The sequence below is a fragment of the Boleophthalmus pectinirostris genome, unplaced genomic scaffold (assembly GCF_026225935.1).
Source record: "Boleophthalmus pectinirostris isolate CB_2022bp ecotype Guang Dong unplaced genomic scaffold, ASM2622593v1 HiC_scaffold_5, whole genome shotgun sequence".
In the NCBI taxonomy this organism is placed as follows: Eukaryota; Metazoa; Chordata; class Actinopteri; order Gobiiformes; family Gobiidae; genus Boleophthalmus; species Boleophthalmus pectinirostris.
In genome coordinates, this window is record NW_026571404.1 from 20825633 (window position 1) to 20842682 (window position 17050).

General features: G+C 38.7%; 1 protein-coding gene across 1 annotated transcript; it reads right to left on the reverse strand.

Annotated features, from left to right (window-relative positions):
- Positions 1–601: 601 nt before the first annotated feature.
- Positions 602–9559, reverse strand: fam83b (family with sequence similarity 83 member B). The gene is made up of 5 exons (XM_020921110.2): positions 9444–9559; positions 6736–7217; positions 5559–5723; positions 4962–5086; positions 602–3412 (listed from the first exon to the last, which is right to left on the reverse strand). The coding sequence occupies exons 2-5, from the start codon at positions 7189–7191 to the stop codon at positions 1483–1485; spliced, it is 2676 nt and encodes an 891-aa protein (XP_020776769.1). The 5' UTR covers positions 7192–7217; positions 9444–9559; the 3' UTR covers positions 602–1482.
- Positions 9560–17050: the final 7491 nt, after the last annotated feature.

Sequence of the window (17050 nt, forward strand, 5' to 3'; positions counted from 1 at the left end):
ATAAATGAAATATAAAGTCTGATAGATAATGAGAGGGAAAGTTTCATAGCTGAGTGTTCTGTTACTGCTGTTCTAACTCCCACTCATGAATAACTGGCTCCATGTTAACTGAGCCCTCACACAGAGGCCCTGCAGCAGATTGGCACCACGCTTCCAGTGTATGTACATTACTGCTATTAAGTGCATACACTGATTCTCTTTACTTTATAATGATATGTGCTGCTTGTTAAAGGCACATTATGTACCATTCTGGAACTGGCATCCCATGGAAATAAGCAGGTTAAAGTTAACACCATACTGTAGAACATTCCATGGAAATGGAAATTGATAGCTGAAGGAACAACATTTTCATGGAAGCAAGCAAGAGAGGATCTTCTCCAGGTCAAATAAGACTCAGGTTTATGGAAATGCAAGCCCATGTAATGCATGTTTTTTTGGAGTTTTGTGTGTGTGTGTGCTAAAAGTTAAACACTGGGCTTTAAGTTTGTAAAACACTATTTGAATAAAATAAAAATCCATTAAAAGTCAAAAGCAACAAGGAGCAGCTTCAACTGGTATTTGGTAATCAATGCATCTTCTACAAAAATCTTTAGGGACAGAGTTAAGCTTTGTAGTTGTGTGATCATTAATCAAGCGTTACTACAATACCAATTAATCAATTAAGTGTTTAATTCATTCAAGAAACTATTGCCACATATAAAACATTTAAAAATAAAGATCTCTTTTAATATACCATCTTTATGTTATTACATGTGCATCATGCATAACTGATAAGTGTTACAATAAACCACTTCACATACAACTCTTGGCACAAAAAACATATAAATACTTATTTCTCATCTTAACATCTACTTACACTGGTCTGATTAAAATTCAAGCTATAACAAGGATATAGCTTATCAGTAAGCAAGGGGAAGAGTGTTCTCACAAATCCTTGAGTCATCCCTGAGTGGATCACGTCAGGCACATGTAATGCATCTGAAAATGTGTGCACATCTTAAGGCAAAATACCCAGAGGTCGGCTGATAGCCAAGTTAAAAAATATAGTTGTAGACTGTTTATAATATATGAAAACTGTTTATCCTACTGCAGGCCGAGAAAGTGCACATACATGCCAAAGGTGCAAAACAGTAACTATCACTTACCAAGGCTTTAAAAAATGATGATAAATGCAGTTCTGTTTTAAGGGCTGGTTCAGGTAGCTCTACCCATAAGTTTTCTATAAAAATTTGCTCATATTACACTTCAACATATTTACAAGCAGCATAACTTTAAGAAGCACCAATAAAACATAAACAAACTTAACACATACAGTCCTCCACATCCCTATGAAAGACTTATACACCATATAAAAGACAATATTTACATCAGTGCAAAAATACCACAGTCGAGGCAACTCCACATGTAAACAGGGACAAACATCATATAAAAAGAGTCTTGAAAAATAAAAGAGAAATACCTTTTACCACTTTACAATGACATTCATTTGTGCTTGTTTATAAGGTTCCCCATTCGTTGCAAAAATTTGCCGATCTTATTTTCCTGGTTTCCATGTGCAGTATGGTGATGTTCTGTGGACGTGTCAACTTTTGATAGGTTTTTCTCCTGAACTGGTCGACTCCCATATCCAGAAGTAGAACGCACCGGCTCGATTTTCACATAGGAGGGTTCATATCTACTGTACATTTTCTGCTCAACACTGTAATCCCTCCTCAAGCCGCCTGTCTCGTAGCTAAGCTTTGAGCTCCTGTCAGGAGAATGCATCTGTCTCTGAGAGTCATATTTGACATTAGAGTGAGGAACGTAGCGGTGCTCCTCTGTGGTAAATCGTGGCTTTGAAGTTGCAAGCGGATCCTCGATTCGTTGATTTCTGTGGCGCTCGGAGCTTGTCCTGCCTGTGCTCTTTGTGCTGTGGCAACGTTGGTTTCTTCCTTGAGCGATTCTCATTTCATCCTCCAGTGTTACGGTGTTTGTGCTTTCTTCTGATTTGACACTATCTCTCCCCAGAGTCCCACATTCATCATCTTTCTTGTCTTGTATGTTCAGAAAGGATTTTATCTTTTTGGAGCTCTTCTTAAAGAACCGCTGTTTGCTCGAAGTGCTGCCTTTGTCGTTCAGATCCTCTGTGTTAACATCAAGAACTGCAGCAGACAACGCTCGCGATGGTGTCTCCTGCCACATGGGACTGCTTGGACTATTGGGGCCAGTTATTCTTTTGACATCATAATGAGAGACTGATCTCTGATCCTCATTCAGAGCTGACAAGTACCCTCCGTTGGGTACATTAATCCCCATTGAGCTTCTATTCACCTGCATTCTGGCAAAAGGCCCATACAACTGCTCCTCGTGTATGTAATTACTGTTGGATCGGGGGTCAGCCACACTGTGCCTTTTGTTCCAGCTTTCTGTGAATAAGTCAGGATTGGTTAATATGTGACCTGCTTTCGGTCTACCGAGGGATGCATAATTTGGGTTGAAAGGGCTTCGGGTGGGAGTAAATTTCTCATTGTCATCTAACAACTGAAGGCTTTGTTGTTTAAAGGAAAATTCCTCCTTACCGATCCTGTCAGTTGCTGTTGGACTGAACTGCATAGAAGAATAGTGCATTGCTGTGTTCGGTGATAACCGTCCAAGACCAAATGAAGAATTGTCCAGCTCCCCTTGTTCTGGGATAGTTGACCTCAAGACAAGTGAAGTCCTCATTCTTCCCTGCATAAACATGTTGACTTTACCCGTTGAGTCAAGTTGGTCTAAGTAATCACAGGACTCTCGGAGGGGAGTGTCTGTGTTATTAAGATAAGATTCGATCCTCCATGTGCGCATGAAGGCCTTGGTCGTCTCCTGGTTTGGCATTATTGGCTGCATGGGGATCAATTTATCTTTACTGTTGTATGCCTGCCTTTTGGGTTGACCTCTTATCTGTGCAACTGGCAGGAAATTGTCTAATGCAGAATTTTTACCAGAATCCCCAGAAACATTCCAGTTGCTTCCTCTGGGGTGTACGTTTGGAGGGATGTACGTGTCTTGTTTTTCACCTGCGTAGCTGTGGCGTTTTTTATAGTTTTCAGCGGACCTATGCAAGTTAATTCCATTCTCTATTATAGGTCCAAGTGGTTCTTCCTCAAAGCAACCTTCTTGTGGATCCATCAAGCCAAGACTCTTCTTTCTGTACACTCCCTCCATTGTGTGGCGTAACTGTCCACCTCTCTCCAGTTTAGGAGCAGGATTAGAAACAGATTTAAATAGAATAGGTCTGCCTTGTAGTCCATTGTGAGAAGTTAAAGGGGCAAGCTGAGCTGGAACTGTTGACCTTGCGTAAAGTGTCCGAAATTCCTCATCATAAGATTTCACCAGATGTCCCGTAATGACTTGGACCATGCTCAGATTGATCTTCTCGAAGGACCAAGAGAAACTGCAAAACACAAAATTAAAGCAATGTTTTTGGTCAGTCAGTGTTAACTGTGGCTATGTTTACATTCACACCAAAAATTTGATCATTATCTGATCTTAGTAAATTGAGTAATCTGTTTACTGAATGCCATAAAAATAGTTATATCTGATGTAAGTAATCTGATTTCTTTATGCTTGTTCTCATCTGAGGAGGTTTTGACAAGAAAAATATGCAAAAAGAGGTAAACTAGCAGTCAAAAGTTTAGACACACACTGTCTCATTAAATGTGTCGTTTCTTTTTTCTTACTACTTTTTCCAGTCCAGATACATACAGAAGGCATCAAATATATGAAACAAGATATATGGCATTATTTAGTAAAGAAAAAAGTTAAATAACTGTACAAAATATTTTTCAACAAAGTAAAAGATGGCTAATTGGAGGATTTGGTTATAATTTTTATTTTATTTTTTTAATAACGTTGTTTAACTTGTTGTTCTTTACTACATAACTCCATATATCTTACTTCATATATTTGATGTCTTCTGTATAAATATCAAATGTAGAAAGTAGTGAAGTACTGAATGGGCCCAAACCTTTGACTGGTATGACGCAAATACAACAACAACAAAAATCTAAGATAAAATTGTACTTTGTTCTTTATATTCTAAATATCAGAGTTATTCTAATTGATTAACAAGGTGTTTTTGATGACCAGATTTTTTGTTGCATGTAAATACAAAAACACCTAAAATGAGATCTTATTATTGGGTTATCTGGTTTAGAGGTAAGATCTTAAGACCGAGCCCAAGCCCGACCCGACCCGACCTGAAATTCGGGTCGGGTCGGGTCTAAATTGTCAATCATTACTTCGGGTCGGGTCGGGCTCGGGCTTCAAATAAATATATGTTTATAAAATTTATGCTAAAACGATGTGAGGATACTAAACTAAGGAATACTTGTTATAAAATAAATAATATGGATAAAACAGAGAAGTAATGCAATGTAATTGCTATTTAACTACTAAACAGGATCCGCAGAGCCAGAGCTCTGCGCACGTGAACGCCCCCTCTTAATTTAATAATCTTCCCCTCCGCAAGTCTGCATCTATTTTGACCTGGTATCCCCAATACGGAGGAGCAAGAAGTTAAACTAAAGGCAGGAGAACTGAAAAGACAAACACGCACCGGTAAGAGTGAGGTGTGGAAAAGCTTCAAATTGATTGTTGAAAATGCTACAGAAACTTGCGTTGGCTTCGCTGAATGTCGTCAATGTGGCGCTTTGCTTTCATACGAGAGCAAAAAGACTGGCACCTCGACGCTGAGCACTGCTCCTCCTCCCGAGTCCTCACAAATAAAATATGACATTTCGGGTTTGCTTCGGGCTCGGGCCTGCAAATCAAGTTAATTGGTCGGGCTCGGGCCGGGTCGGGTTTTAATACCCGCGGGCCGGGTCGGGTCGGGCTGGATTTTTTAGGCCCGATCTCACCTCTAATCTGGTTATGTCTAGTTATCAGATTTTTACTGGTCTTGTAAATGTAAACGTAAATGTTTAAGTCTAGTTCATGTTTACCTGTAGGAGCCATACACAGCTGTACAGCAGTCGAATAAGAGAAACCTCTGCTCCATTGCACCATGAAATTTTGCTCCTGACTGACAGAGGTAATCCTGACCTTTAACTGTGCGCACCCTCATATTCTGCAGACAGAAAAGAACAACATAAAGCATCAGATTGTACATGAAAGGAGTAATCACAGACAAGGTTTCATTTTGATGTTATACAAAATACTTCAAGGTGACTGTGCAGGTGATTTCTTAAGAATAGGAAGAATACAACAGTCGTTAGACTGCAAACCACTTTCCCACATAAACGAAACAAGGCTCCACCCAGCCTGTATGACAAATCAGATGGAATGAGGCATAAGGTTGAGAATTTCTGGCATTACAAAGTAAACACAACATGTAGTTTAAACCCTTGACAGAATATATTTAAGAATAAGATTAGAGATTATTATTATTATTATTCAACCCACAATAGTGAAATTTCAGTGTTGTAATGAAGGTACAAAACAAAAAAAAATAGGAGAAAAATAATTGTATGTATAAGAGTTAGAAATAAAGTGAGCAGAAAGATGAAAGTGAAGGCATAATGACTCTTATAAATACATACCCTCAGCTGTTGGATCCTCACATCTTGATTTTCAACCATGAAGAGGAAACTCTTCAAATTGAAATGATCCAAGAGCACATAGACAGCCACTCCTCGTAATGAAGCCTCCACAATTTCTTTAAAAATATCCACATCTGTGAACTTATCCATGGCAATAGCAATGACCTGCAAGGACAAAAGAGATATAAATCACCACGCCTTAAGCACTATAAACATGCAAAAATGTTCAGTATGTGGGCAGTAGACATGTAAATTTTCAAAACATTTTTCATATTTGACTGTTTATTTGTATGAAAATAAATGAATGATGAGAAATACATTTTATAGGTTTTTGAGAACAATGGCATTGACTCGTTGTTTGCTTAATTGATTGTAGACAGCTTGAGCCAAACCCAGAAAGTGAGTGTGGTAAACTCCCAGGTCTATATTAGTCACTCACAGACACGGTGTATTTATTTATTACAATTCAGTTCCACAGTACTGCACATGCTGCTTTCTGGACAAAAAGAGAAGCTAAGAGCACAGTCAGCTAGGTTCAACAAGGGTCTCACTTAGTCTTATTAGACTTTGACAAACCAAATCACCAGTTTAACTACTTGTATTACTATACTTATACATATAGTTGCTTGAAAACTCTTGTCTTCTCAGGAAGGCTGAATGATTTTATTTCATTAGTGATTCTTTTTGCGAGTGCAGATATTTTCCCTTAATGGCAGTTTTGACAACCTGAAAGCTGACTCCCTCATATCTCTACATAATATTTGAATTACTTACCTTGACTTGTTCCTGCATAATTAAAACGAAAGTGGAAACATGATTTTCATCTTTGAACTGAAAATTGTCTTTACACCTAACAGCCTGCTAACTAGTACAGTTCTCTCTACAGAAGGCGTCAGCTAAGTAAAGAATATGGCAATATAATTTACCAGCTGGTGTATGTTTCTTCCTGCATTGTCTTTAAGTTGCAAAACCAGATTTTAAAGTTGTCTTGCTCATTGGATGACACACTGAGCAGTGCCTGGAGGGGTTAAAGACTGAGAAAAAACATAGTTGTGCAGTGAAAAGCACACTCCCCCTAATTTAGATACTGTGGGGCCACGCTGACAGCCGAGTCAGTCCCTGAACCAATTTACAGTACACATCGCACATACAGAAAGCTGAGAGCCGTTTCCATTACCTGCCTGGCATTTTGAATGTGTTTCCGGACCACCTCTTTGATAGTGGGATTGTTCTGCCGTGGTGGGTGATAAAGCAGGTCAACATTTGTTTGAAGTTTTTCGTGTCTGACGTCAGGCCATCCCAAATCCAGATCTGGCGTGTCCACATCCGAATGCATAGGCCAGTAAGTCCCTGACGATGATCCAGTGTCATCGTGGTTTTGAATATTAACTTCTTCAGGTTGGGCTGGGGTTTTGGGAAGTTCTGCATTCGTGGTTATAAAAGCAAGCTCCTCTTCTGAAAGGAAATTCCCCACGCGTTCACCCTTGAGAAACTCCTGGTAATTGTCCCGACCACCACTCAACAGCCGATCAATTGCCAACCTATATGCCTCCTTATAGTGGGGCTGGATGTATTCATCAGTTTTAAATTCTCCTCTCAGGGAAGACAGAAAGGAGAAGTCCGAGGAATCCATTAGCCCCTCTGTTCTTTCAGTCAGGCCTGTCAAAGATAATGGAAATCAATGATGATGTTGTCAAACAAGAAGAGGACAAAACAAACATCTTGTCTTCTAGTTTAACAAGGCAGGATAGTGGCAAAAGCTGAGGAAAGTTGCAGATATGCAATGCAATATGTATTTAATCTGAATCTGTCAATGCAACTGAAGATAGCAAGAATTATCTGTTACACTTTGCTGCTGGACGGCAACCTGTTTCTCTCCATGGAGATGTTATTGCGTTGCCCGGAATGCTCCACAGTATGGCATTAAATGAATCTATCATCATGGAAACTAGCAGGTTACACCACTAGACCAAGTTACAAATCCAATTTTAGGAGAGTTAACCTGCTTAAAGTAAGAAGGCAAGTTTTTTTAATGTAATTTTGAGCTATAACAACACTTGGTGGTTGAATAAATGCCAGATAAATTCATTTAATGCCATATTGTGGAACACAGCAATATCATGGAGACTCCCATCCAGAAAAGTTACATACTTTACATTAAGGAGCTCACATGTATGTGCAAGTAACACGTTCTATTTGCTCTCCCTTTGTGTTTGCCACGTACAGAATTACAACTCAGCAAGTTCCGAGTTTAGTTCCTAGTGTACTGGCACTGGCAATAAAACTCTTTCTAATTCTGACTATTGGCAAATCAATGACAGTAATTTGTTACACTACGTACAAAATTGACCCAAGCTTAATAGTTTGAGCTGAAAGCGTACTGTGAACAATTATCATTATAAACAGTTATCAGTGATTAAAATGTTGAACACACAATCGTTCCAGTGTTTTCTTTGGCTCATGCATCATTCTTTGCATTTAAAGAGCCCTTATACAATTTTCTGATTTGTGTTGTAATGTTGCTTCCTCATCAGAAATATAGCTGAGGTTGTGTTTTGTTTCATTCATACATATTTAACACACAAACCCTGCATATTTAGGCTGCATTCTTCTCTCAAACAGAAAACACTCTTTTCCAACTTGTGATGTCATGTGGTAATACAGGAAGCACTCCATTGTGTTTTTAAACTCCATACGCTTACGCTGGAATTATTTGGATAATTTTGTCCCTTGACTTGCTGATCTTTACTAAGCAAAAGATAAAAGGTAGCTGTTCATTTGAAAACAACCACTACATGACATCACAAGGTGGAACATTTTGACCTTTAGAGATGCAGATTATTAAGGTATGTTTACTCAAACATGTGTGAATAAAACAAAGCACAACTCCAGGTATATTTTGGGAGGAGGTAACGGTATTATAACACGGCTTAAAGCTCAAAAGAATTCATTTTGTGTAATATAGAACTTTTAATTAGGTTAAAGAATATTGTGTGTATAATTTATTGGAATATATGATGTCAGATATAACATGCCAGATCATGAAAATGTTCTCATTAATAATTGAAGATGAACCAGTTCGAAGTGCAAGAGGAAATATAGTCTACAACGGTCAAACAGGGGTCATGTTTCATGTGTGCTTCTGCTATTATACATATATGGGGTTTCACAGAGGTTTTTTTTGTTTTTTTGTTTTTTTACCAATAACGCCTCAGGATTTCCATGTTATCCTACTTATCTCATGGCTGGACTACTTTTATTGGCAGTAATGAATAGGTTTTAAATCCGGCTTGCTTCCTTGTGTCATCTGAGAACAGTGTAGAAGTGAAGTGAAGAAGTCAGTCTACACCATAATAGTTAACATTGTGAGGAATCTGCTAGTGTGGCATAACACTGAGCTGTTATCAGAGTTACAATATCAGAAATATTAGCTCCATTTTAGCCTCTGTGAAAATTGCAGTAATTCAAAGCTCATTCAGTATCGAGCTACATTGTGCATGTTTTAGCCTGTACTATGTGAAAAGGTCTAGCGACTCACAACAATTCATACAGAACCTACCTAGCAATTAGCACGGTTGCTATCAGGTTACAGTTTCTTCACATTGACATAGTAAACAACAGAAGTGGTTATGACTTTATCCAGCTATAACATGTTTGTATCACAACCCAATACACATTTATGTATTAAAGTTCACCTGCTAAATTGTATGGATACAGACTATTACATTACTTGTGTTAAGTTGTAAGTATCCCCCAGATAATATACTTTTCTTTTACAATATCTGTACACTCCGTCTAATACTCAGAGAATCAGAGAAATCCAGTGGTAACGTGACAGGAGCATCAAAAGTCGAAACCCATCACTACAGAGCAGTAGCAACTTACATTTATACTTTGGCCTTTCCTTCGTTCCCTTCTTGATCTCAGTATGTCCTTGTTTAGCAAATTCTATTCATCTTTATGTTGGCTGTATATAAGAAAGTTTCAGTCTGCCAGCTGGGAGAAACAAAGACGAGGAGGTGTCTGAACATGATAAGCAGTCTGCAGATAGAGGGTGTGGGTTCCAGTTTTGACATGCAAATGTAGTGCTGTTTGAAACTGGCTCTGAGGCAGCCATAAACCTGTTTGAAACCTTTGGCCACGCCTCTCTCTCCCTCCCTCCCTCTTTTGCTCTTACCTGACTTGGAACATTACTCCCTCTCTCTCTCCCTCTCTCTCTCTTACCTGTGTTACTACATTACTCTCTCTCTCTGTCCCTCCCTCCCTCTCTCTCTCTCTCTCTCTCTCTCTGCCTCCCTCCCTCCCTCACTTCCCTGTCTTTGTGGGAGCAAAGTTCACAGACGAAAAATCAAGATAATGACAGACAGTAAGAGCCTTTGGTGACTACTTCAGGGGCAGTGCTAATCACAAGGATGTTAAGTCCGGCCGGGAATTCACACACTCTCAAACAACGGTGTGTCTGTGGAAATAAAGCAGTTAGTGAGTGATCTGAATACAAAATTGTTTTTAAATTTAAAACGTTCATTGACTAAGTGATTAGTGAGCAAACAGATGATTTACAACTTATCAGTAATGTCTAAACTGGGAAATACAAATTTCTGTTACTCAATTTATTTATTTTAGATTATGTCGATATATGTGCAACATCATTGTATTGTGGTGGTTACATCTGTGTTTATCTGACTAACCATGAGGTCATAGGCCAGTGCTTTGTGCAAACGTTGCCTGTACAGGCCTAGAACTATGGGCAAATATGCAGTGTACATTTTAATATGCAAATGAGCATTTTCTATATCATAGGTTGATTGTTGTGAAGAACTCATTATAAAACTGGCATAATATTGTTTCAGTGTTGAATTGACTTCATTTGCATTCAAACAGTAATCATTACTTCTTCATGACCAAAGCTCTTTGTGGGTAAAGGGCACTGTTTATCCAGAGCCCAGTGCAGGGAGGGGCCCTTCATAAAATCTGTAATGTGTATTTTTCATTAGACACAGTCACCAAGATGATTTGTACCCAGGCCCCAGAATCTGGTGCTTACACCCCTGCTGATTACTTGGCTGGGAGACCGCTGGCAAAACCAGGTGCAATAGATGGACGCCAGTGACAAAAACTGATGTTGTATCCTTAGGCAAGACACTTCACCCACATTGCTAAGTATGAAGGTGTTGGTGGTGGTCAGAGGGGCTGATGGCACAAACTGGCAGCCTTGCTTCTACCAGTCTTCCCCAGGGCAGATATGACTACAAAAGAGGTTTAACATTACTGTATGGACCATAACATGTAACATACTGTCTTCTAGCCTAAATCTGTCTTGGCTCACTTTGAAGTTTATGCTGTTCTAATGATTTAAGCTTGCTGTGTGTATGCGTGCTGGAATTAAGCATTTAATTGTCTGCTTTGTTCGGGGTTAATAAGGTGAATTACATCATATGTTTCTGGTTGCTTCTGATAGTCTTGTTTTTGGTTAATTGAACTTGGAGAATCTCAACAATCAGCCCTGTAGCTCTTCACAGGTCACTCAGGTTTGCACGTAAACTCAGCAGAGGTAGAGGGTGACATTTGATGCTGGTAAAATAGCTAGAAGCAATATGAAAAAAAAAAAAAAAACTGAGTGCGTGACTCAATCCAAACAAGTTAATAAAATTGTAATCCATAAGCAAAAAAAAAAAAAAAAAAAAAAAAAAAAAAAACATTTAGCAACAAAAAATAACTGTAGGAGCAACCTTGTGTTTTAGGTCAAGATAAATTACTCAAAATGTCCTCACCAAATTAGACTTAGTTAGACTCTGTTCACCTGCTCTATGCAATTCTTGTTCATTAGTTTAGCAGCTCATATTTCGTTGTCTCTGAAATATTAATGCTTCTGGACAAATTAAGAATCTTCATTTTAAATGATAAATTACAAATCTAATCAGTGTTGTCCATGAAATAATTGAATTGAATCCGTTCATGGCATACTAAGTGCACAGGCTGAGTCAGACCCTGGTCCTGGTCAGACAAAGTAGCAGTGATGAGTCACACAGGAGGAAAGTTCCAGATTTATTTCCTGTTCTCTGGGAGAACTTCTTGTCAGAAGTTTGCATGTTCTTTCTGTGCTCAGGTAGACCTCAGCTGATATTTTTTCCCCATAGGGAAAAGGCTTCTGCTCTTTGCTTGTGCTTCTAATTTTTGCTTTTAATATAGCTATTAATCAGATATTTGTGTCATAATTATAACCATTTTAATGAATGCCACACACTAAAGGCTCCTTATCTATGATACTGTCTGTGCAAATTTTAATTTTCCTCAGGAAATTAAATCAATGCTCATTGCAGTTATAATTAAAATTAATAATTTATTCTTTTTCTTTGGAGTTTAGTGGGTCCCTGGTCTATCCTCATTATGCATTTATCCAAGGGTCTCAGAGGGAAATTAAAATGGTTACCATAGCAATTAAAAACTGAAAACAATTATATATTTTGAATTGGGAAACATTCCCAAAATGGTGCCTAAACAGGAAGCTGAAACCCATGAGGAGGCGAAAACCCTGCACATTTGCCACTGAGTAGTATGTTAACCATCACATTTGCTGTTTTGTAAATGACCATTTCCGCAAAAACATGCATCTCTCTGAGTAGTGGAATATGAGGAGCTCTGCAGGAAATCCACTCTGTGAGACTATGTGTCAAAGAGCAAGCATTAATGAGAGGCAGGGGCACTTCTGAGTGTATTCAAATATTCCTAATGTATTTCTCCCAGGGTAGGATGCATGATCTGCATCAAAACTGTAGATACACCCTAATGAGCTTGAAACTGCTTCATAAAGTGTGTCACCTTAAGAAGGGCCACAAATAATCATCTCAGTGCCCCATTGTTGGAGCGTTCCTTCAGTCTGGGCGTGTGTAGATTAAGTAGCATATGCAGCAAGAAGCCAGGACTTTCTTTTCCTGGAGCTGGTAGATATGACTCACCTTTTGTGATACTCAATCTCTCCTTCATGTTCTTGTCACTTCTCCTCAGGCGGTTTCTGCGTCTTTTGACAAGTTCGAGTGAGTGTTGTGAAGTGTACCCAAATCCAAATGCTGTGACAAACTCAAAGTGTTTGCTACAGTTTTTATTAAAGGTCTGTCAAAATAAGGAATGGATAAATGGTGCCAACGCAAATCATAAGGTGTAGAATGGATATTTGAGATTAAAGCTCTGCTGTTAATGTTACAAATTTTGAAAAACTAAATTGAACAACAAAATATAAAGTACACTGTAACAGCTCACATTCCAACCAGATTCAAAAGAAAAAGTCCCAGGTTTCTGAGTCGGAGGAGAAAAGGACATCATGGACACAAACCCTAAAGATAGAACTGAAATATCAAGTTCTCACAATACTAATTTGTGTCTTCATGTCATTAAAATCAATGTTCCCACTGAAAGGAACATACAATAATGTTAGCATAGAATTAACCTCATATGTGGTGGAAAATTACAGGTTTACTTTGAAATGCTATATCAGGGGTCTCCAGCCTGTAACTCGGGAGCTACCAGTAGCTTTCCACCCCCTTCAAAGTAGCTCACCAAGGCATTTCTGAATTCTATTGTACTGTAAATGTATCATTTTGATATCGTGCACTGGGAAATGGATAATGGTTAATTAATGAATTCATCATTGCATTTATATAGCACCTTTCAAGACAACCAAAGTGCTTTACAATTCATTATTCATTCACTCCACATTCCAAAACATCAGTGGTGTAACCAGGGGATGAGAATACAGATATTACTGTGTATACAGATTGGTCTTGGTGCGTTATAGTTTTACAAATTAGTAAATAGGAGGCACACACACAAATCAAATAAAAGATATGCAAATGTAACTCATACAGGCACCGTCAACAACAGTGCAGCTGCAACAACAGCTGCAGGACACAGAGGAGGGACACTTTTGGCTCTTTTTCTCCCCAAACTGACGTGACACAGATCTGTTGACCCTACCTGACCAGTCCTCCTGCACTGAGACCTTTGACTGAGACACAAAGGTGACTGAGAACTGAAGTAAATGTCACTGCAGCAAAGCTTGAATTTCCCTCAGGATAAAGTATTTTTCTCTCTCTTTACCTCTAGGACACTGGTGGTCAGGTTCATTGGCAGAAAACACAAGTGTAATCAAGCAAATCATTTCTAAAAATGTTAGGTCAAAGGTTAACGTGCTAAACATTCAGATCTTCATATTGCAAATGTTTAGCAGACCAAATAGTGTTGATTTTTTATGTGTTTCTGTATACACCCTGTTTGTAAGACATAGATATTTAATTTTGTTGATTGCTAGTTCCCCAGTCCTCTCTTGAAACATGTGGATTTGTTCCATTGATTTTGAGGTTTCCGCAAGCTAGCAAAATTAGGGAAATTTTTCTTAAATTCTGTTAATTTTGCTCACCCAGTCACAGTAACTCTTACTTATATGTGTACTATGAATATAACTGTCCTCCAAAAGTCTAGGCCCCACCCCCTCACAGTGCAGCGCTGCCTCTCTCTGCTGGTCCGTCCACTTCTCATGCATTTTTCAGTTTTTGTCAGTGGGATGAGTGATCTCTGCTCAAAGGTTATTGGAGCAATGCCACAACCTGTTTGTATTCAACCTGAATGAACAGTACCACAACAGTACCACAAAGACAAGAACCTCATGAAGGGACCTTATAGCACAATTTTTGGTGAATATATTTGATTAAAGCATTGAAACTTGACGCGCGTTCCAATTATCTTTGGAGATCAAATTTTCTGAGTTGCCGATTTTAACTGGAACACCCATCCAATTCGGAGTTCCTACTTCAAGACACAGAAAAATCCTGAGTTAGAAATGCTGTGTCCTATGTTTGGTGAAAGTTAAAAGTTAAAGTTAAAATATTGAAAGTAATAGTGCCGAAGCACAGACAGCCTGTAAAGCGCGGTACATTTGTCCAGTATGACAGCAATTGAACTGTGCCCAGGCATGGCCCGGTTGGAGGAGGTGAGCCAAAGCACGGCATGGTTCCTCATGTAAGCGCATATGACTTTACTATACAATCCCTGTCAGGTGCCCTGATGTTACTCAGACGAGGGAAACAGTGAATATACTCCACTCCAAAACACACAGCGAATCCGAGCTTACCTTCAATAAGGACAGAGACAAAAGTTTAGCAGCCTCATCTCCGGCTGTCCTCACTCCACTTTATATCACAGCAGGACTCATATCTTCCTCACTATTAAATAGATATTTCATGCTGCTGGACTTACTTTCGCCACTAAAAGTGTTAGCTCTGCTGCGTATCATGTAAACAGCGTCAAGTAATGACGTCATCGGGCCGTGGCCTGGTTCAGTTGTACAGATGTGAGTGCGGAACATAAAACCCAATGCAATCGTGCTTGAGCACGATCTGGTTCTAAAGTCCTAGTGTGAGTGCGCCGTAAGTTAGTCTACTCTCCACTGACTGTCTGAACCTGCTCTTGTGCAGTGGTTGAGCATTTACATTTATAAATGACTAATGTCAACACTGTGCTAACATTAACAAAATTCATTTAAACATAGCCTCATAAACTTTAAATGTAATAACAATGTCAGTGTTAACTAACTTCACTGAATTTGTACTTTGGATGATTTTAGCACTTTCCTCATTTGTCATTGTTCTAACCTTGTTTATCTCCATAAAAATAACCCTGCTGGTAGAAGTATAGCTACAGTATTTGTACACCCACTCACCTATGATTTGGGTGAAGTGTTCAATACAGTTTAATGGAGAAGATGTATGCTGCATTTAAATAAACCAATTAGAGCGATGACATAGTCCTTTTGTGTTGATGTATTGTATTGTATATTCAATAGCTTCAAGAGCTAGTTATAGTCAAAAGGATGCCAATTTACAATGAATGTAAACACTATTCCTTCCACTTCAACATGGCACAATATGCAGGCTGCATTTATTATGCAGTGGACTGTGAGGAACAGCCATCTTTGTTGTGGAGACAGAAAGATTAAATCAAGTAATACACTGTTCGTTTTAATTTCCTCTGAATGGAGTGAAGTAATATTACCAATTCTTCTAATTAGCTTCTAACAGTAGCTCATTAAAATCAGGAATCATATATTAATTATAAAAGCTATAAAATCCAACTGGGACACTGGTACCATTACAGCTGATAATAGTACATAGCAGGTAGCACACATAGAAATAATCAATAATTGTCAATAATTGTGTTAAGAATCCATAACCCTTGATTTTACACAGATTTGGGTTTCCAATATTAACTGATCTTGTCAGTGTGTACATATGGCAAATACTGGTTATTCTGAATATGTTTATTGATGAAAAATACATAAACAAACAATAAATAAATAATATATAATAAAAATAATTAATACAAATAAATAGGCAAGGACCCCTATCACGATTCCATGATATTATATTGCATGCCTCCACAGAGAAAAAAATAAAGTAAAACATCTAACTCTAACTTCCATATAGCAATAGAGCATAGGGGAGATGGTGGTTGTGTTTTCAACTGCATGTAGTGCAGCCTTGAGTCTTGTAATGCACTCTATAGGATATGTTTGTGCATTTTCTGTGGGCAAGAAAGCCTGTGTCCAAGGTTATTTATTTGTACCTTTAATTTAACAAATAATCTAACTAACTAACTTGCAGAGACAATAATAAAACAACAATTATGTATAGTATAGTGTTGCACATTCATCACTATAAGCTTAAAAGGTGTGTAGTTGCTATAGGATAACTCCTCCTGTATAGCAATAGAAATATACTAAAATTGCAACCTTGTTTACATGCCCTGCCTGATCTCGCCTCTGTGGTATAACTAGTAATGTCTTCCCCTTTGCTTTGCGTGAGATGATGTAGAGTGACCTATAGTAAACCAATGAGAGGCAGTGATAGTGTGTGGATGGGTCAATGTCACCAATCGTAATGTGTGCATCTACTGTGAACCGCACTAGGACATCAGCCTCAATATGTCACTCTGGAGCCCTGATCGTTACACGAGGCTGTATCGTTGTACACAGGGAACCAGCTCCTCTCAGCCTGTCGCTCAATCAAGTCTCACAGCTGGAGCACTCACCAGTCCATGTGTGAATAAGTAGTGCGTCTCTATGGAACTGAGAGCTTGATGTTAGTTTTGTGTAATTTCCCTCACACAAAGCACACAGGTAAGTACATTAATTCACACAGAGGCATGTAGTTCAATTATCTGAGTCATATTTATAGAGAGCACTTTCTTTGTTGTTCGGTTGCCATTGTTTTGTTTCTAGTTTTAGTACATCCACAGGGTTTTAGAGTTCTTTCAGTATAACACACAGGGCAAACAGGCACAGCAAGGACTAAACACAGCCTGGATGAAGCCTTAGTGGTCGTGCTGGGGCTCAGGTTTCACATCTAATTAAGAATCATACATTACACTTGTACACAGTTAAGTTGCCATTTGCACCAGAGACACATACTTCTTTAATCTCCTCACACGCTGTCTAGAGAAGG